We start from the raw sequence: 21,587 nt of genomic DNA, 5'->3' as shown, positions 1-21,587 counted from the left end.
GGAAAACCATAAAACTGTAAGCCGCTTTGGATAGTGAAAAGCAGAGTAGTAAAAAACAGCTCGGTGGTTTCCTGTCCAAGTACGAACCGGGCCGAGCCACCTTAGCTGCTGATGAGGTTGGGCCAGCTTGGCCTAACAATGACTTCTACAGAAGGTTTCGTAAGTCAGGGGTAGTCAACCTGTGGTCCTCCAGATGTCCATGGACGACAATTCCCATGAGCCCCTGCCAGCGAATGCTGGCAGGGGCTCATGGGAATTGTCGTCCATGGACATCTGGAGGACCACAGGTTGACTACCCCTGTCATAAGTGACATCTCCCTAAGATACAGGGTGGAGGAAGGGTATCTGAAAAAGTGAACAACTCTCCAAACCTCCTATTGCAATGAATGCTGCTAGTCTTCAAAGTTTTAGCATCCCACGGCAGACTTTTGAGGAACAGGACTGCCCTCGCCTGGATGGTTCAGACCAGCGTGATCTCATCAGGCCTTAGAAGCTAAGGGGGGCGGGCCGTGATTAGCCTTCGAAGGGGAGACCACTGAGGAAGAAGAGGGTTGCTATGCACAGGCCAGCAAGGACTTTTGCCCTGACCTTGGCTGGCCAGGTAGCCTGTCCTCATCCAGCCTCGGAAGCTAAGGAGGGTCGGGTCTGGTTAGTATTTGGATGGGCGACCACCAAAGGAAGTCCACGGTTGGCCATGGCCAACCTCCCCTGTTTATCCCTTGCATTTCAAATAGGGCCAGGTCCCCTTCAGTCGGCGGAACCACCGTTTCTGCCGCTGCCTTTTCAAGCCACCCGAATCCGCTTCTAAATCCGTCTCTTGCCTTTAATGGCAGAACCGTGAAGCAAGAGACCCCCCGTGGCCCTTCAGCGGGATGACTCAGTAACATAATTTGCGTTTCCCCGTCCCAGTTATTATTTTCCTGAGGAATGTTTGTGATGAAGGTGTTCTAAGCGAGTGTTTTCACCTTCTCCACATGACGTACCAAGACTGTCATTTCTCATTCTCTCTCAGAATTAAGTGAGCTTTTTGAGCAGCAGAGGCACAGAGCCCCCTAATAGATTTTGACAATTGCATGTTGATTGGGGAAGCGCTTAGATTTCAATTTCCATTTGAGACATGTTATTAATTTCATCAGTCATTCCTAAAACACTCCGTTTCCGATGCAAATCTGGAAGGGGAACTTTCTTTGGCTCCCTCGGGAAGTCCCTGCTAGGTCTTTGAGATCCCGCAAGGACCAAAACGAGACACTGAAGAACATTCCAATGTCCCGCTTGTAGCTATGCACGCTTTATTTTGCAAGGCGTTCCGAGCCCTCTGCCAAAAACTACTATTTATTTGAGGCATGGGAAGGGATAGAAACAACCATGCTTCTGAGTCTGGAGACAGGATCCAGTGTCCAGGATTCATCCCAGCTCAGGACTCACAAAATCCAGATCAGAAACTGCATTGGCAGGGTTGGTAAGCTTCAAAGCTCCCCCAGTTCGCAAAGAAGAAGAAGAAGAGTTGGTTCTTATATGCCGCTTTCCCCTACCCGAAGGAGGCTCAAAGCGGCTTACAGTCGCCTTCCCTTTCCTCTCCCCACAACAGACACCCTGTGGGGTGAATGAGGCTGAGAGATCGCTGATATTCCTGCTCAGTCAGAACAGTTTTATCAGTGCCGTGGCGAACCCAAGGTCACCCAGCTGGCTGCATGTGGGGAAGTGCAGAATCGAACCTGGCATGCCAGATTAGAAGTCCGCACTCCTAACCACTACACCAAAGCCCTAGAGTGTGTCACCCCGAAATGTGTCCCAGTGCAGATGACCTGCTCTCAACGTCAAACGAGAGGACGACGTCCATGCTCGTGGACTCGGGAGACAATTTGACCGCTACCTTCAGCATCGTCCCAGCGGGTCCAGTGAAAACCTCTCCCTCCCACACTTTGTTACGGCCCAGTTTCAGCGGAGTCCTCGAATGACCAATGACGAGAGCGCTGTGTACCTCCGGCATCTTGACCCGGAATTTTACCCTGCTCCCCTCTTCTAGGATTCCCGTTCTAGGCTGTAGAAGGACACACCCCCTCGCCCACAAGCTGTAGACCCTGGGGAAGGGGAACCACTGTGGGCCGGCAAAGCAACGGACAACATAATCGCAAACGTGAACAAACGCTTCCCCGTCGGCTTTCCTTCCGTACAAGCTCACTCTGTAGAGACCCGATTCGGGGAGCTGTACGGAGACGCTTACTTTGTGCTCCAGGTGGGCGACCAGCACGTATCGCTCCATTGAGTAGAGCCCGCTCGCTCTCCCGTCCTTGCTCAGCAGGGCGGTGACTTCCAAGCCTGGCTGGGTGTGGAACGTGATGTTGCACCGTCCCTGTTTAGTATTGATAATGGGGTTGATGTGGCTTGGACAGGAGAGGCCCATTCGTCTGGAGCTGGTGCCCGGCCCGCAGTGCATGCTCAGGTCCGAAGGAAAGAGCTCGTTGACATTGATGGGGCCGGAGCACCAAATGAGGAAGTTGGCAGCATTCTTCATCTCGGCCTCCTCCAGGCCTTTGAGAAACACGGAGAGTCTGTAGTAGCCGAAGCGAGGGCAAAGGACGTGGCAGCTGAGCGTCTCCTCTTCCGTTTGAGCCACCAGACACCGCTGGCTCAGAGAGGGGTCCAGCCCACGGCGGAACAATTCGTAGGTGGCCGAGAGAGGCCTGCTGGTCCGCAAGCCTAATTTCAGTCTCCCCGTGGCAGCGACGGTCAAGTCTTCTTCCCAGTTGCACCCCTCGACCCCAAACTCTTTGGCTCGGGGATGAAGGCCCCAGAAGGGGAAAGGGTTTTCGGGCAGCTCCTCTTTGCCGTTCGATTCCGAGCACCGGATCTGATGGGAGCAAACCCAGGCGGGCGGTTCTGAAGAACCGGAAGGACGCGCAAAGACCTTCAGTTCAAACAGCCCCTCGGCAGGCGGGAAGACTTTCAGGACCATCTTAGTCTCCGACACGGTCAGCATTCCGTGGCTGGTGCCCACGTCCTCTTCGCTGCCGCCTGGACAAAGCCGGGAGAGCTGGTAGGTGAAATCCATCAAACGGGCGCTGGTCAAAGATACGGTTGCTTCCCCGCCGTCTGTCGGAAGAAAAAGGGAGGGGGTGGGGGGAAGAGAGGCCTCATTGTCAATCCTCGTTCCACTTCAGGGCACCCAGATAATTCTTTCCCCAGTTAACACCCTGTTTTGTGCCTTCGAAATCATGACGCGTCACGCCTGAAGAGCTCTTCATATCCTTGGGAGCTCTGACAATAGGCCTGATAAGCACCAAGATTCCCACAAGGAGGAGGAAGCAGGAGAGATTGTTGATTTGTCTAAGGCAGCCTTGTAAGCTCTTGGTGGAACAGGGATCTGAATGGACTAGCCCAGGGGTAGTCAAACTGGCCCTCCATGGACTACAGTTCCCATGAGCCCCTGCCAATGGATCTGCAGCCTCAGAGGGAAGTGGAAGGAGGAGGGGGTGGTCAGGGGTGGGGGATGGAAGGCGATTGGCTGGCCGCTGGACAGACAGGCAAGCCGGTTGGAGGAGGAGGCACTGAGGGGAGGGACAGCCACCCTGATTGGGTGTTAAGTGCTGAGTGGCACTTAAGCCATGAGACCAGCTCCTCCTCCAAGGCCTTACCAGAAATATTGTGGAAGAGATGAGTTTACAGGAAAGCTCACACCTTGAATAAGACTTGCTTGGCCTTAAGGGTACCTCTGTTCTCCTTTTGCACACCTACACGGCGATTCACCCGAATTTATCTTCACGGAACATATAGTAACATTTACGTTAATTGTATAGCTGTAAAATACTGTAAATCGAAATATAAATAAATAAAATAAACACCGCTTTTGACAAAGTTTTTCATCAAAGGCTCCTACGTACACTCAGCAGTCGCAAGATAAGAGGACATTCTGCAAATATGCTACTTCTTTTGTGTCCCTTTTATAGTATTATCTTTTTCAAAATTAAAAATATAGATAAAAGCCGTGAATGGGAAACACAAACCTCTCATAGGCACCCAAGCTCAACGCTTACCTGTTTGAATCACAAAGAGGTCAGGAGAGAGGAAGGCCAGAAGAAGCTTGAAAAACTCCGGCGTTTTGAAAGCTCTCTTTTCAAAATCCTCCAGCGCGACGGGAGGCTGGGTCAGCTGCCATTCCGCCTGGTCAGGCCAGTGGCTCGCTACGAAATGCTCTGGGTCGGTTAAAAAGAAAAAGTCCTCATGCCTGTGAAGGATGGGGGGAAAGGGGACAGAGAGTAGACTCAGAGGGGAGCCATATCTGAACACCGCCCGTGGCGCCACGGGCGCCACGGACTAAATAAAAGAGTAAGGCGTTCTGGGGCGGGATGTGTCCGGGATGAGGAAGGGTCCGGATTGGACCCTTCCTCATGACAGACAATCGGAGGGAACAATCGGCAGGCGCGAAGCGCCTGCCGATTGCTCCCTCTGATTCCCAGCCCCAGCAACTGCGAGCCGCGCGCAGCGCGGCTTGCAGTTGCTCCTGGCCTGACGCCCGAGGGAACCCACGCAGGCCGCAGCCCCCGCGCACCACCCCCTCGCCCCCAACTTACAATGGTCTCCGCCGTCCTCGCAGCCGCTCCCGGCCAACAAGGTTCCAGGAAGAAACAGTCCACCAGCGGCCCTGCCAGCAAGCGGCCCGATGTGCGGGCGCGCGGGCGCGGCCCGGGCGCGGCGCGCGGGCGCGGCCCGGGCGCGGCGCGCGGGCGCGGCTCGCGGGCACGGCCCGCGGGCGCGGCCCGGGCGCGGCCCGAGCCGGTCCCCAGCAGACAGCAGACTGACGGCGGTCCCCAAGGTCAGTTTCTAGCGCCCGCTGTATTCGGCATACAGCGGGCTTAATTACTAGTTGGTCCATAATAGAAGAACTAGAATAGAAGAATAGAATAAAATCCAGCAGCACCGTAGAGTCCCAACAAGTTTTCCGGGATATGAACTTCCAAGAGTCAGAGTTCCTGCTATCCAAGAGCTGACCAAGGGAGTTTTGACTCTCAAAAGGGAAAACCTCCAAAATCTTGTTGGTCTTTGCCACAGGACTTGAATCCAGGATATAGAATAAATCTCTTACATTATTCTTACACTGGCAGTGGTAAGTAACCTCTGAACATCCCTTGCCTGGCTGCCAGACAATCTAGGACAGGGGTAGTCAAACTGCGGCCCTCCAGATGTCCATGGACTACAATTCCCAGGAGCCCCTGCCAGCATTCGCTGGCAGGGGCTCCTGGGAATTGTAGTCCATGGACATCTGGAGGGCCGCAGTTTGACTACCCCTGTTCTAGGATCATCTGTCTACAGGACACGCATGCCACGTGATGAATAAATGAAATTACATTGCACTCTTTAACTTGGCTTGTAAGCCGTCCTTCGTGCATTATGCCCACAGGGACTGATCTTCCCAGCAGTTCTTTAGATGGCCCGTGACAGGGCACAAGGCCTTCCCCCCCGTGTTGCCTTCTGGCTCTCTGATTCAGAGGCTTAGTGCCTCTGAATATGGAGGTTCCCCTCATGGCCTAGCAGCCATTGATAGATTTGTTCTCCATGAATTCTTCTCTTAGGGCTGATCCTGCATAGAGCAGGGGGTTGGACTAGATGGCCTGTATGGCCCCTTCCAACTCTTCTATGATTCTATGATTCTATCCTTCTCACTCAACATCCTTAATTCCACAACAGCAGAATGCTTATGGAAAGTTTAAGGAGGGAGGGAGGGATGAAGGATGAGAGTGAGGGGGAGGGACGGGGAAGGAAAGAGAGGGAGGGAGTGGGAGGGAAGGAGAATGGAGAACCAGGAGTATTAAATTTGTTTAATTATTTAATTAATTTGTTGGCTTAAGATCTGGGGAGAAGCAAACTCAAACTTGGTTCTGCTGCTTCAGACCATCTGAATGTCTATGTGGGTCACACAAACTCACATCTGGTTTCTTCTGCTCTACTCTGCGCTTTCCCTCCCCGGCTCAATCAAAAGTCACGCCTGCCGGCTAAGCTAATCTGTTCCACGTAAAACGATTAGCCGCTACAAATGGCACTCTGGTTTCTTTCTTGAGTATTGGCCAGAAAGTGACAAGTTCGTTATGCATCTAATGGGAAATAATTGAACACGATTAATAACTTCGGACGTCAGTCTTTATTTGCCGAAGACCGAGGAGGGGCGAGTAATTACCTCTCGAGCCCCCTAATAAAGCCGCTGGGGAGGAGGAGATTAATCATATCGGTGGAGGGTGAGTCATAGATCTCATGACAAGACAGCAGGACGGAGAAGCGAAAAAGAAAAGCCCGACTCAGGTGGTGTGACCCATAGCAATTCGCATCTGCCAGTATTTGCTAGCATGGGGAGCCCTGTTTCATAGCATCAGAGAATCATGGAGTTGGAAGGGACCTCTAGGATCATCTAGTCCAACCCCCAGCAGGTTGCAAGAAATCCACAACTACCTGCCCACCCACAGTGACCCCCCAACTCCATGCCCACATGATTGCCCCCCCCCCCAAAAAAAACCAGAATTCTTGGCCAGTCTGGCCTGGAAAAAATTCACCTCCCAATCAAAGTGGCTTTATCGTATGAAATGTGTAATGAGGGTGGGAGATCCTAAAATTGTCTGGAAGCCAGGCAAAAGACATTTGGAAGTGTTTGGCCACCGCCCCCACTACCCATCACAGCTCTGGTATTCCTTGGAGGTCACCCTTCCAAGTGTTCCACAGAGTCCACCTGGCTCAACTTCCGTGATCCTTTAACCTTTAAGGCCATACGCGGTTAAGGCCCTGCATATCCAAGGGACTGCCTCTCCCAGCATGCCCCCAGAAGGACCTTAAGATTGTCCATTGTTAATATGAGGGACAGGCGCCTAGCCTCAACAAGGGCCAGAGCCTTCTCAGCCGTGGCCCCCACCTGGTGGAACGAGCTGCTGTCTGAAACCCGGGCCCTGGTGGAACGGCCTCGATTCTGGAGGGCCGGCAAGATGGTGCTTTTCCACCAGGCATTTGGTTGAGGCCAGAACGAGCTAGTGCCAACAAAACCTATGGGCCTCCCAGGTTCAATCCCCAGCACCGCCAGTCCAAGGGACCAGGCAGGAGGACATGGGAAAGACCTTGGCCTGAGACCCTGGCTCAGTGGCAGATCCTCTGCTTGGCAGGCAGAAGGTTCCCGGTTCAATCCCTGGCCTCTCCAGTGAAAAGGACCAGGCAGGAGGAGATGGGAAATACCTTGACCTTAGACCCTGCCTCAGTGGAAGAACCACTGCCTGGCATGCAGAAGATTCCCGGTTCAATCCCCAGCATCTCCAGTGAAAAGGACCAGGCAGGAGGGGATGGGAAAAACCAGGCGACTGGGACCCTGACGGGCCCAAAACTTCTGAAATAACAAAGCAGCATCATGAGCCTTGAAGTGTACACATGAAAGGCTTGAGTTTCGGCCGTGACATGAGGGCAGTCAAGGATCGGTGTTTTCCCCTCTATCTCTCGGACCCAGAAACGGAGGGAAGGGCCTCACCTGGGGATGAAGAGCCTCTTCTCCACATCCACAAGCCCGGCTCCCCAGCAGGCATCAAGGAGGAACCACCTGCCTTCCAACTGCACCGCATTCCACATGTGGTTGGATTTCTTCTGCTGGCTGCTTCGCCCTTGGCGGTACCCGGCTCCTCGGCCGTACCCGGAAATCTCAACGCAAGTCAAACCTGCTTCTCTGCAAAGGATCACAAGGGGGGGGGGGAGGGAATGCAGCAATCACCATCAAGGAGAAAGGCACGGGAGGAGACTAGATGACGGTCTCATGGCGCTTTGCCTCTGACCCCCCAAGCGTGGAGGCAAAAGGCCCTCGAAAGCCCCAGCAAGAACGAAATGCAGTTGAAGTTGCAGGAGAACCCAAGAGGCGGCCCATCAAGGTCAGCGTGGTCCCTCAGACTGGCAGCACTGGGCTTTGTGCAGCTATGCTAAAAGCCTCGGGTTTTTAACTAGATTAATAAATATTAGGATTGTCTCTTTAAAATTGTGATCTCCCTCTATAGGCTTCAGTTCATTTCCCTTGTTTGGACTTTCTAGGTCCTCCATGCTTTTAGAGTGAGGAGGTTCTTTCCCACCCTCTGCGACCCAAAACCTTTTTGGTGCCACGATTTGAAGTTGGGATCTTCTATGAACACAAGAAGCTGCCTTCCCTTGAACCGGGGACCTTCTGTATGCCAAGCAGAGGCTCTTCCACAGAGCCACGGCCCCTCCCCAGCAAACATTCTGCTACGAAGGAAGTGTTCGGTTACGTCTGAGCCCTGTCATGGCCACATAGTGTTGTCAGAGTGTCAGAGTATTTCGATGCCCAGGCTCAGATCCTGGCTCTCCCACGGAAGCTTGCTGGGTGACCTGGAGCTGGTCACAGGTACGCAGCCTAGCTCACCTTGCAGGGTTGTTGGCAGGATAAAAGGGAGGTGAGGGGCTTTGGGTGCCCGCCGGGGAGAAAGGTGGGGCATCAGAGAACTCAATGCCAACCTACCTGCACATTTGGCAGCATAAATGAGCATATCCAGAGCACACGCCACGCCCAGTCTGGACGACTTGTTCAGGGATGTGGATCTTCTCTGAGAGTCCTAGAAAGCCGTCCACATCATAGGCTGTCCAAGAAGAAGTCCAAACAGAGCTGCTTTAAGCCCTAATACAGGGGTAGTCAAACTGCGGCCCTCCAGATGTCCGTGGACTACAATTCCCAGGAGCCCCTGACAGCGAATGCTGGCAGGGGCTCCTGGGAATTGTAGTCCATGGACATCTGGAGGGCCGCAGTTTGACTACCCCTGCCCTAATATTTGCAGATATCCCAGATGGGGTCAGAAATATGCCTGCCCACCACCAGGAGGAACTACAGAAGGGGGAAAGCTGGTGATCTAACTTGATTCCTTTCAGCTGGGTCTCAGTATTGGCGTTCTGATGAACAAGCTACACCTTGAACTTGTTGAAGAGCTTGTGTGAAATGTATTTAAACTGACTGGTTCTGAAACCATTTGAGGGCCCAAATGACTCCTAGCCGGTTGCTATTTGGGATCCTTCATCTGCCACCAGAACCCATGGTCAGATTGAGACGGAAAAGGTAATTCTTCTCTTGTGTACACTTGGGTGTATTTGCTTTATATCACACGTACAGGTTTGAACCTGTTTTTCTCCTTATTTTCGGTTGTAAAATATAACAGGAAGACATATTGTAAAAGGATTACGGAGGGATTACAAACAACGTAGGGACCAGACCAGTAATTTGTTGACAGTATTTATTTGAATGAATTCTTGTTTGATAATGTTGGGTGCCACTGAGGAAAAGTGACTACCCTGAAAACAAGAGAAAATACGGACCTCGTTCTGGCTCTCCCCGTGAATTAATAAAGAATCATAGAATCATAGAGTTGGAAGGGTCCATACAGGCCATCTAGTCCAACCCCCTGCTCAACGCAGGATCAGCCCAAAGCATCCTAAAGCATCCAAGAAAAAAAGAATTTATTGAACTTGTAATTCAATAAATCAGCATTTCCCCTTCTCCGGTTCTTTTAGTGGCTGACGGGTCTTCTCGTTCTGTAATCTCCCGCTATTACGATTGATTTCCAGATGGTCAAGATCCGTTCCCCTGGAGTAAATGGTTCCTTTGGACTCTGGCGTTACACCCCTACCATCCTCAAGCCCCACCCTCCCCAGATTCCACGTCCAAATCTCCAGCTCTTTCCCAACCCAATGTTCACAGAGCAGTTCTCTCAGAGCTCTCTCAGCCCTGCCTACCTCACTGGGTGTTTGTTTTGGGGAGAGGCAGAGAGGGCAAATGTAAGGAACCTAGAGATGTATGAGGCCTGCTGGGTGACCTTGGGCCATCCCCGCAAGGTCTCTCTCCCTGTCTCTCTCTCTCCTGGCTTCTTCTCCCAAGGAACAATAATAGAAGTAGACTCACCGATATTGTGGCACAGCCACATCCAAATGGCACGGACCTTCTCCAGCGGGGTTGTGGCTGTTCTCGTGAGCAGGAGCACGAGGGTCTGGATGGACGAGGCCTCCTGCTTGGATCGAAGCTGGTAAAGAGAGGCCAGGTGTGGGCAGAAGGCAAGACGACAGAGGCAAACCGCCCAGCCCTTTCTCTGCCTGCCTCTCCAGCCCCCACCCCCCCCCAAAGCAATTTGTGTTTTTCTGCTTTGCGTTTGAAGTCACTGACCCAGGGCAACCGGGGGCTATGTGGAGCTGCTGACTTGGCACCAGTCATGCTCCCGTCTTGGCCTACCTTACAGGGTTGTTGTGAGGAAAAGAAAAGATGAATGAAACATGTACGCCATAGGCTACCCCTTGGAGGAAGAGTCATGCGGGGAATATTTATATAATATAGGGTTTGGCCTTTTCTGTCCTACACAGTCTGAAGATCACTTTTTTCTTTTGCTATTTGTTGTGTATCAAATACATAATTTTGCCATCGTCCTGTGTTCCATCAGTTTATTGAACCAGTCCCAAATACCCTTTGAGGATTCTTTTTTCCCTCTTGATGCATAAATGATCCATATATTTTACAAGCTCAATTTACATTTTAATATTGTTTGGTATGCTATTTAATCACATACATTTTGGATCCGACACAATTTTAACTTCTGATGTCTTTTGCCTCTTATCATGAATCATAACCGAATGTTTCCTGATGAGGAAATTTTTTTGTTTAATACAGAACAAATAGTGATTATGAAAATCAATAATCTAATGGCATGGCAGATTAGTTTAAAAGTATTAAGTTTTAACTATTGTTAAATGTTAATATTTGTCAAGATTTTGGTGAGGAGGAGATGGGGGAACTTTTTGGCTTGTTGGTTATCTTTTTCTTTAATACTTTATATAATCTACTGACTATCACAGAATCATAGAGTTGGAAGGGGTCATACAGGCCATCTAGTCCAACCCCCTGCTCAACGCAGGATCAGCCCTAAGCATCCTAAAGCACCCAAAGCATCCTAAAGCAATCAAATACTATGATTTGATATATGTAGTTCCTTTCTTTTCTGTGTCTATTCTTTCTCCTTTTAAAATATCCATTAAAATAAGTTTCTTGGTGTCTGTGTATTTTCAAGGACCTCACCCTACCTCTCTGGGGTTTAACAGTTTAATCCGGGGGTCCCCAATCTTTTATGACCCTTTGGGCACCTTTGGAATTCTGATGAAGCACATCTACAAAATGACTGCCCCAGGAGGCGGAGCCAGCCACAAATGGCTGCCAGGAGGCGGAGCAAGCCACAAAATGGCTGTTGCAACTAGCCTTCAATCACACAGTGACGTGCCTTCCCCCACGCATCCTGTGATGGCAGCTTCTGCCAAAGCAATGTTTCTAAAACTCTGCACAATCAAATCTCCAATGGCTTTCAGAAATCTTTTTGGGCAAAAGCCCTCCTTGGACCTGCCCACCATCCATAAACATTGGGCCACCACCTTGGGGTCCCCTGTTTAATCAATTGCCCTTTAAACAGAAGACAAGCGGCAGCTTTAGCTGAAGCTTCTCTTGGGAGTATCGGTAATCTGAATTTCGATGATGTTCCCCAGGACCACTCACCTGCTCACCAACACGAAGGACATGGGCGTCGAGCTGCCTGAAGACATCAGAGTTCAGGAAAAGGTCTTTCCTTGTGACTCTCTGAATTGTGGCAGGGCTCCTACTGGGAGACTCAGCTCCACACTTTAATGTTTCTACCTTCTTTTTGGATGATCCAGAAGGAGAAGTGTTCACCAGTCGGGGTTGCTTGGGAGGTTTCTTGGAGTCCAGGGACTCTGTGTTCCCCATGCTGGTTTCATCAGCTTTCTGGGCCCAAAACAAGAATATGTCTTTATGGGGACAATCTTTCTGATCACTCCTGTTAGTTTGAGTAGAGGTCTCCTTGGGCTGCTGCTGGCCAACAAGTCCCAGTCTCTTATTCCTTCTGTTCTGCCCTGGAAGTCTTTGATTAATCGGAGATGAAGAACTGAGAGCTGCAGAAGAGCTGTCGGCCTGCAGAATGTCATCATTACGGACCTCCATCATTTGAATCTCTCTAGCATCGGTCAGCATCTTGGGGTCTTCTTGGAATGGTGTCGTTTTGGCCTGCTGGTCCCAGTCTTGTGTACGACTGGAGCAACTGCTAAAAGAATGGGCATTTTTTGCTGATGAACTAATGAAGGGTGTTGAGTTGGTCAGTTGGATGTTCTTGGAGGGTTGGTGGGAGACTCTGACCGGGTTACTGTCCGGTTTCATCCTTACAAGCTGAGAAAGAAGAGAAATCACTGTTGGGTGGGGGGGGGGGAAGGGAGCCAAAGCTTGATGGGCAGCTAAGTTGACACTCTGGTCTTTGACAGACAGAATTAGTTAACCCGACCTCCTCCTGATCTTGAATACATTTGCATTGCCGTGGAAACAAATTAGGGGTGAAGACAGCAGACTTTCGTCCAAAGTGACCACAATTCCTGCAGCCCACTTTGAGAGCTGCAAGAAGACAAGGGAGACCAGGACACCCTCAAGACCAGACAAAGGAAAAGTTCTGCTCACATTGGTTTTCCAGAGGCTCAGCCATGCTGTGAGGCTTGGGGATATCCTGGAATTACAAGTGATGTCAGCATCGGAATCACACAGGGCTGGAAAAAGACCCCCAAGGGCCATCTAGTCCAGCCCCCCTCCCACCTTCTCGGAGAACTTAAAAATCACGCCCTCTTGACTGGTGCTCATCTCCTCTCCTCCTAAAAACTTCCAATGAACTCCACCACCCTCTGGAGTGAAAGGTGGGGTATAAATGGATTAAACACATACAGCAGAGAAAGTGCAGACAGGTGTCATAGTGAAAGCACATCGAAAGAGGAACTGTCCCCCCTTACCTCTCTGTCCCCTGCTTGTGGGTTTCCCACACTGGACCTTCAAAAGGCCTGGTCTCCCTGGTACTTCCTGTGCAGCCTGGGCCGTCCCACATCAGAGGAGAGCAGGGAACCCTGGCTGGCCCCGTCTTATGTACCGCGCTTGCTTCTCCCCGGGGCCTTGGCTGCTCTGATCTTGCAGCAAAGGGATCTAAAAATATGCCTTTCCACTGAGCAAGCCCTCCAAGGGGAGGGGGACTGATAGCAGCACCAAAGGCCAGATTATTTTTTGAATGTTATCAGGTGCTGACGTTCAGAGGTGCAACGGCTAATGAAGGAGCCAGAGAAGGAGCTGAACTTTTCCGTTGCTGGGGTGGCCAACTCTGGCTCAGGAACTGCCTGGGGGTTGGGGGAAGGACCGTAGTAGGGCATCATGCCAGAAGCCCCACCCTCCAAAGCAGCCGTTGTCTCCAGAGCAATGACCTTCGTAGTCCGCAGACTACGGGACTAGGGGGTCTCCCGGCCCCACCTGGAGGTTGGCAAGCCTGTCTGTTGCGGGACTGGGGTGGGTGGGAGGGTCTGCTTTCGCTGGCACTGGAGGATGACCGTTTAAGGCATGCCAGAAATCCCTTGGAGAAGAAGAAAGTCTCAAGCGGGCGAGGGCCAAGTGATTTAATGTTCAAAACAATTTCAAAACAGATTCCCGGGTCTAGTCCGTTTTCGAGATCTTCCTCGGTGATATTCTCAGTATTGTAATAACTCAGATCTTCTCTAATCGCGTTTTTATGATTGTTGAAAATAACTTAGACTCTTATGTCTTGGTTTATGTAGTTCAATCCCAAATATTAACATCCCACGGTGTCATTCCTCTACAGCAGTGACCCTTACGTAAAAATCATAAAACCACTATTAGAGAAGATTGAGTTATTACAATTTTGAGAATATCACTGAGGAAGATCTCGAAAACGGACTAGACCTGGGAATCCGTTTTGAAATTGTTTTGAACGTTAAATCACTTGGCCCTCGCCCGCTTGAGACATTTTTCTTCTACTTTATTACCGCTGATGGGTCTTCGCCTGTAGCAATCACCTGTAAGCAGATTTCACACAGGAAGTCCTGTTGCAAATCCCGTTGACTGTTAGAGAACTGATTGGCTGTGCAGATTTTGTAAGAGGCCACTTTAGCAATGGGTGTCACCACACCATAAGGATCTTCCCGGTGTGCCTGAAGGAAAGCCACAGCTGCCATTTTGTGGCTGGAGAGCAGCTGCCAGCCTGGGTAAGCAGTACTGTGATGGACCAGTTAGCTGGCTCAGTGCATGCCAACATCCTATGCTCAAGGCCCTTGACGTTTTCCAAGCATCCCTATGGGGTTGGGTAAGACTGGAGCGGGGGGTGAGCCCTGAGGAGGGGACTTCAGCAGGGTTTAAGGCCACCAACTTCCCCACCTTCAAAGCAGCCATTTCCTCCAAGGGAGCTGATCTCTGTCATGCCAAGAGATCTCCAGGCCTCCCCTGGAAGCTGGCAACGGCACTTTGCAGCCTCGCCTTTGCTTCCAACTTCGCTCAGCTAATGAACAGGTTTGGGCTATTCTCCTGCTTATTAAATTCTCTCTTTGCCAGCAGACCTGACCGTCCGGCTGTCAGCTTTTGGTTAACGAAGAGAAATGTTTTACATAACCGGAGGGAAAAAGGGCACAACAAAGCTAGAGGATTATCGAATCCTCCCTTTCCGCAGGCGCCCAACTTTGGAAGGCCGGATAAATTAGACTGTCTGGGTTGCCGTAGTCAGAGTTAATCCTCGCTATGCAAATGTCTCCTTATCTCTTTCTGGGCTTTGCTTTGGAGAAATCTTGAGCTTTTCTTACGCGAGCGGAAGGGCTGCAGTTTCGCCTCGGAGCCCGCAAAAAGGATCCGGAGATGGAGGAAGCCTAGTTTTTCTCTTGTTCCTTGCAGTGTCCTTGCAACCAGAGAAGGCTCCGTTGCCAACATCCAGGTGGTAGAAGGGACCAACCAGGGGGTTGCACAACGAGTGGGTAAGTCACAGCAGACCAGAAATAACTGTGCCCCAAAGCCCTGTATGATAAACTCAAAATCAAAAATGTTTGCTACAAAAGTATAATATTTGCATGCCACTTTTACAAAACGGCTGCGGATTCCTTATTTCAGCTGTGGCACTGCCGCCCACATGAAGACCCACATGAAACTTTGTCTTGCCAACTTCTTGCTTCTTCAGGGCCCAGCAAGGTTGTCCAGGGTTGCTACTCAGAGGCAGGCAGAGGTCAACAACCTCTGCTCCTCTGCCCTGCCTGGGATGACCCTATCTTATCAGTTCCTGGAAGCAAAGCAGGGCCGCCCTTGTGAAAATTTGTGCAGCAGTCCGGGGTTGTTACGCAGAGGGAGGCATCCCAAGCCCTGCCTGGGATGTTGGTCCAGCCTCCCGTCTCACCCAGGGGCCAGCCAGTTCCTCTGCAGGGCCAGCCACAGGGCAGAGAGGCCAAGGCCTTCCCCTGAGAAGACCCTCCGAAGAGCCCTGCTGGGTCAGGCCAGGGAGGGTCCCTCCAGCCCAGCCTCCCGTCTCACCCAGGGGCCAGCCAGTTCCTCTGCAGGGCCAGCCACAGGGCAGAGAGGCCGAGGCCTTCCCCTGAGAAGACCCTCAGAAGAGCCCTGCTGGGTCAGGCCAGGGAGGGTCCCTCCAGCCCAGCCTCCCGTCTCACCCAGGGGCCAGCCAGTTCCTCTGCAGGGCCAGCCACAGGGCAGAGAGGCCGAGGCCTTCCCCTGAGAAGACCCTCAGAAGAGCCCTGCTGGGTCAGGCCAGGGAGGGTCCCTCCAGCCCAGCCTCCCGTCTCACCCAGGGGCCAGCCAGTTCCTCTGCAGGGCCAGCCACAGGGCAGAGAGGCCGAGGCCTTCCCCTGAGAAGACCCTCAGAAGAGCCCTGCTGGGTCAGGCCAGGGAGGGTCCCTCCAGTCCAGCCTCCCGTCTCTCCCAGGGGCCAGCTAGTTCCTCTGCAGGGCCAGCCACAGGGCAGAGAGGCCGAGGCCTTCCCCTGAGAAGACCCTCAGAAGAGCCCTGCTGGGCCAGACCAGGGAGGGTCCCTCCAGGCCAGCCTCCCCTCTCACCCAGGGGCCAGCCAGTTCCTCTGCAGGGCCAGCCACAGGGCAGAGAGGCCGAGGCCTTCCCCTGAGAAGACCCTCAGAAGAGCCCTGCTGGGCCAGACCAGGGAGGGTCCCTCCAGTCCAGCCTCCCCTCTCACCCAGGGGCCAGCCGGTTCCTCTGCAGGGCCAGCCACAGGGCAGAGAGGCCGAGGCCTTCCCCTGAGAAGACCCTCAGAAGAGCCCTGCTGGGTCAGGCCAGGGAGGGTCCCTCCAGTCCAGCCTCCCGTCTCCCCCAGGGGCCAGCCAGTTCCTCTGCAGGGCCAGCCACAGGGCAGAGAGGCCGAGGCCTTCCCCTGAGAAGACCCTCAGAAGAGCCCTGCTGGGTCAGGCCAGGGAGGGTCCCTCCAGTCCAGCCTCCCGTCTCCCCCAGGGGCCAGCCAGTTCCTCTGCAGGGCCAGCCACAGGGCAGAGAGGCCGAGGCCTTCCCCTGACAAGACCCTCAGATGAGCCCTGCTGGGTCAGGCCAGGGAGGGTCCCTCCAGTCCAGCCTCCCATCTCCCCCAGGGGCCAGCCAGTTCCTCTGCAGGGCCAGCCACAGGGCAGAGAGGTCGAGGCCTTCCCCTGAGAAGACCCTCAGAAGAGCCCTGCTGGGTCAGGCCAGGGAGGGTCCCTCCAGTCCAGCCTCCCGTCTCCCCCAGGGGCCAGCCAGTTCCTCTGCAGGGCCAGCCACAGGGCAGAGAGGCCGAGGCCTTCCCCTGAGAAGACCCTCAGAAGAGCCCTGCTGGGTCAGGCCAGGGAGGGTCCCTCCAGTCCAGCCTCCCGTCTCCCCCAGGGGCCAGCCAGTTCCTCTGCAGGGCCAGCCACAGGGCAGAGAGGTCGAGGCCTTCCCCTGAGAAGACCCTCAGAAGAGCCCTGCTGGGTCAGGCCAGGGAGGGTCCCTCCAGTCCAGCCTCCCGTCTCCCCCAGGGGCCAGCCAGTTCCTCTGCAGGGCCAGCCACAGGGCAGAGAGGCCGAGGCCTTCCCCTGAGAAGAATGTAAGAAGCGCCCTGCTGGATCAGAGCTGTGGTCCATCCAGCCCAGCTTCCTGTCTCACAGAGTCACCAACCAGTTCCTCACAAGGGCCAACAACAAGGCATAAGACCCGATGTTGCCTCCTGCCCCTGATATTGCCTCCTGCCACCGGGACTCCGAGGTCAACTGCCCATGAATGTGGAGGCTCCCTTGAGTCACCAGGGCTGGTAGATACTCTCAGACCACAGGAAACAGGATGCTGGAGGAGACGGATCCCATGGGGCTCTTCTGCCTGGGGCAGTTTGATGCTTCTGAACTATCTTCTTCCCTATATTTTGAGTGCCAAATTGTGTTCGCAGCGGAGATCAAAAACAGCTGCAAAAGATGTTTCTCTGGCGTGGGAGCTCTCTTTGAAGGTGGCCCTGTGCCCTCCCGCAGGATGGTGAGGTGCCCGTTGGCCAGCCTGAAACCGGCAGCCCATTTTTAATGAAGCCCAGAGCGGATTCCGGTGCCCCCTGGTTTGATTTAATTCCATTCTCGACGGGTAAGTTTGACCTTGGTGAAGCGATGGGGGCGATAATTAATTTCTAATCAAGCCAGAGTTCGAGCAATCGTGCCCAGGCAGCCGTCGTAGCTGGATCAAGCGCACAAGAGAAGAGGCGCATCAGTTGGCATGTCTTGGTTTCCCCCTCTCTGGGTGCTTTGCCAGTTTCTCTCCCCCCAGAGGAGAGGAAGAGAGCGCTCCATCTCAGAAGATCGCCATGGAAACAACATCAGCATCAAAGTGGCCTCTTTGAAAATATTCCCGGTCACTTGTGTGCCAAAATCAGATTGGCTGAAGCTTTGCCGATGAAACCAACTCTACGGGAAACCCAACATCACAGAAACTTTGTTGACTAGCAGCAAATGCAGTCCGGCTTCCCACAAGCTGAGCTGGTTCTCTGGGGCTTCTCCCTCAGCAACAAGCCCCATCTGGCCCTGAAGTGGGCTCTTAGCCCAAAGCTTTGATTAGATGGAGAGCTGAGGTTGTCTTCTGATGAAACAGACTCTTTGGCTTTCAAGATCAGTGCCGTCAGCTCTGCCCGGCAGGCGTTCTCCAGGTTGTAAGAGGGCATCTCTCCCTGCTACTCTTAGCTGGAGATGCCGGGGATTGAACCTGGGACCTTCTGCAGGGCAAGCAGAGGCTGTTCCACTGGGCCACTGCCCCTCCCCATGGCTCTTTGAAGATGGCACTGTGCCCTCCCTCAGGATGATCTTTCCCATCACCCACTTCCTGGTCCTTCTAACTGGAGATGCCGGGGATTGAACCTGGGTCCTTCTGCAGGCCAAGCAGAGGCTCTCCCACTGAGTCACAGCCCCTCTCCGTGACTCTCCAAGGTCTCAGGCTCTGGTCTTCCCATCCCCTACTGCTGGGGCCTTTTTTAGTTTCTACTGGAATTGAACCTGGGACCTTCTGCAGGCCAAGCAGATGCTCTGCCTCTGAGCCATGGCTTCTTCAGTCTAGTGTCATGGTTAAGAGTGGTAGCCTCTAATCTGGAGAGCCAGGTTTGATTCCCCCACTCTTCCACGCACAGCCAGTTGGGTGACTTTGGGCTAGTCATGGTTCTCTTAGAGCTGTTGTCACATAGCAGTTCTCTTAGAGCTCTCTCAGTCTCATCTACCTCGCAGGTGTCTGTTGTGGGGAGAGGAAGGGAAAGGTGTTTGTAAGCTGCCTCCAAGTAGTGAAAAATGGAGCATAAAAACCAACTTCTCCTCCACCTCCTCCTCCTTCCTGGGATCAGGCAGCCCCCTTTCCTAATCTCTGGCTTGCAGCATTCACGGTTCTCATTGGGGGGTCTGCTTTCCAAAAGGCGTTTTTCCACATCTCATTATCGCTGCTGTTTTGTCTTCCAACTGGTGTCCCCATGAATACACACGCTATTGTCTGCCTACTGGCCGTCCCTCATTTTTTCTTCCATGTTTTGGTTGTCTGTTGTGGGTAGAGAAAGGGAACGGGGTTTGTAAGTGCTTTGTGAGTCCCTTGGGTAGTGAAAAGCGGGACATAAAAAGGCTCCTCCACTTCTTGTGATGATGGTTTATATTTTCCGCCCCAGATCAGGTTTCTTGTTATTCGGTGGCAAATCCAATTAGCAGGATCGGTGATGCTTCTCCCGAAAAAGCAACAAACCTTTCCATATTAAGGGCTGGCAAATGGCGCCCAGGATCCAGTCCGGAGGGGAAGTGAATTAACAGAGGGTGGATCTGAGGGGCTCTTAGGAGCACCATGACTCTTCAAGACCTCTCTGAAATAGTCCTGCCTCCTTCCAGAGACCAACTCTGGTCAGGGTTGGTGTGCAAACACAGGAAAGTCTTCTAGGAAGATTCCCACAGAAGCCCTTTGGAAAGAGCTGGGGCTGGGCCCAGAGTTGGGTCAAAGGGCCCTGTGGTTCCCAATCTCCAGGTGGGGCCTGGAGATTTCTCAGAATTACTCCTCCTCTCCACACAACAGGGATCAACCCCCCTGGAGAAAATGCAGGCCTCTCGGGTTGCAAACTCAGGCTGCCAATCTCCAGGTAGCGAATGCAAAGAAAGAACAACCCGTAAGCAGTTGCAGAGCAAAGAAGCAAAGAAGCTGGCAGACTGGCTACGATGGAGGATCAAGCAGAAGAGTCTTTTAAAATTCTGGAGACAGAAATGTGGACTGGCTAAAAGACACGTTTTCACAGCTTTCCTCAATGGCTTAGGAAAGCAAATGACAAGTTTTACATTCAACATGGATGCTGGTTTGCAAGATGACTCCAACCACGGACCTCTCTTGAACCAGAATAAGGCCAATAAGCAGGAAATGACTTGCCAAAAGGCCGCCTTCAACAGGGGACTGAGTAGGGGTGGAGTAGCCTACAGAGCTCGTGAGTCGGAGGAATTGTAGTCCATGGACCTTTGGAGAGGCACAGTTTGGCCACTCCTGCTCTAGAGACAATCAGGGGCGTTTCATTGTCCTTTTTAGGAGCCAAAATGTAAATTTTATATTGGGAGCCTTTTCATTAAGGACACTAATCTCTCTGACTTAAGAAGATGACAGTCTTCTTGCCGACATGATGCCCAAGATACCTGAGAAGGTCGTTAGATTTCTACAGAGGGTTCTGTTTGCTCGCCGGAGTTGTAGTCCTGGCATTAACTGAATATTTATTGCCATAAGCCTTGCCAACTGGACTCTCTTTTTGTATGTCTTGTGCAATCAGGGGCACACCTCTGTCTCCAGGAAGAGGCGTGGCTTTCCACTCCATATCGAATTCTTCAGTTCAGCTCCAACAAGCTGAGTACTCCCAAGAACCGGCCGATGCACCAGCCTGGACAGATCCCTGCTGAAGAGTTTCAGAGCTTTGAGTCTTTGCTAGCTTCCTCGTGCCTCAGTCCGGTTCCTGCTCCTGAACTGCTGGACAGCTCCGGCTCTGTGGCTCCTCTGGGCCGTCATACCTGGGTGGCCCAGGTGAGCAACACTGACACCTGGGGACCTCAGAGGTGATAGCTCTCAGGTCAGGGACCGGAGCCAGGTGGAAAGATTATGCTGGAAGTCAAACTTGTCTTCAGAGTGTTGGAAGATGCTGGTGGATTGGGCAATGGGTCCTTTTGAAGAATATGAGAGAAGGCTGGAACAGACCAATGGCATGCAGAAGTTTACTGTCTATGATTATGGAAGTTAGGAATATAAGTCCGTAAGAAGAGTCCTGCTGGATCAGACCAGTGGTCCATCTAATCCAGCCTCCTGACTCACACAGTGGCCAATCAGTTCCCTTGGAGGGCCAACAACAGGGCAGGGAGGCTGAGACTTTCCCCTGATAAGAACATCAGAAGAGCTCTGCTGGATCAGCCCAGTGAGGGTCCATCTAGTCCAGCCTCCCATCTCACACAGTGGCCAACCAGATCCTCTGGACAGTAAACAACCGGTCACAGAGGCTGAGACTTTCCCCTGATTGGGCCAACAACAGGGCAGGGAGGCTGAGACTTTCCCCTGATAAGAACATCAGAAGAGCCCTGCTGCACAAGCCCAGTGGTCCATGTAGTCCAGCCTCCTGTCTCACACAGTGGCCAATCAGTTCCTCCTCTGGAAGGCAGCAGCAAGGCACAGAGACCAAGGCCTTCTCCTGATAAGAACATCATAACTCTGCGCTGTGTGAAAAAATACTTCCTTTTATCCGTCTTGAACCTCCCACCCTTCAAATTTGGCAGTGGTCCAAGGTTGTCATATTATGGAAGAGGGAGAAAAATCTCTCCCTGCTCACTCTCTCTCTCTACACCATCCGTAGTCTTACAGACCTCTGTCCTGTCTCCGCTTTCTTACCGGATTTTGTGGCTAAATCTGACTGTGGATGAACCGACTGTCGATCGGGTTCTTAGCCATCTCCGGATTTCTGGTTTCGCCCCCTCAAACTGCCTAGAGCAGGGGTAGTCAACCTGTGGTCCTCCAGATGTCCATGGACTACAATTCCCATGAGCCCCTGCCAGCGAATGCTGGCAGGGGTTCATGGGAATTGTAGTCCATGGACATCTGGAGGACCACAGGTTGACTACCCCTGGCCTAGAGAATTGGGTCAACAAGGTGAGGTAGGCTGTATATATATATATTTTTTAAGCTTAAGGTAATTCATGTATATGCTGTCTCCCAACCACAGGGTTCTTTAGCTGGTTTTCGTAAT

At 52.4% G+C, this 21,587-nt stretch overlaps 1 protein-coding gene across 1 annotated transcript; it reads right to left on the bottom strand.

Moving 5' to 3' along the window:
- Positions 1-323: 323 nt before the first annotated feature.
- Positions 324-12,995, bottom strand: LOC143819508 (kyphoscoliosis peptidase-like). The gene is made up of 7 exons (XM_077301222.1): positions 12,832-12,995; positions 11,543-12,226; positions 9,914-10,031; positions 8,486-8,603; positions 7,496-7,687; positions 4,035-4,225; positions 324-3,093 (listed from the first exon to the last, which is right to left on the bottom strand). The coding sequence occupies exons 2-7, from the start codon at positions 12,215-12,217 to the stop codon at positions 1,775-1,777; spliced, it is 2,613 nt and encodes an 870-aa protein (XP_077157337.1). The 5' UTR covers positions 12,218-12,226; positions 12,832-12,995; the 3' UTR covers positions 324-1,774.
- Between the last annotated feature and the right edge of the window lie 8,592 nt (positions 12,996-21,587).

Source organism: Paroedura picta, chromosome 10, assembly GCF_049243985.1.
Source record: "Paroedura picta isolate Pp20150507F chromosome 10, Ppicta_v3.0, whole genome shotgun sequence".
Classification (NCBI taxonomy): Eukaryota; Metazoa; Chordata; class Lepidosauria; order Squamata; family Gekkonidae; genus Paroedura; species Paroedura picta.
This window is presented reverse-complemented; position numbering and strand designations above follow the sequence as displayed.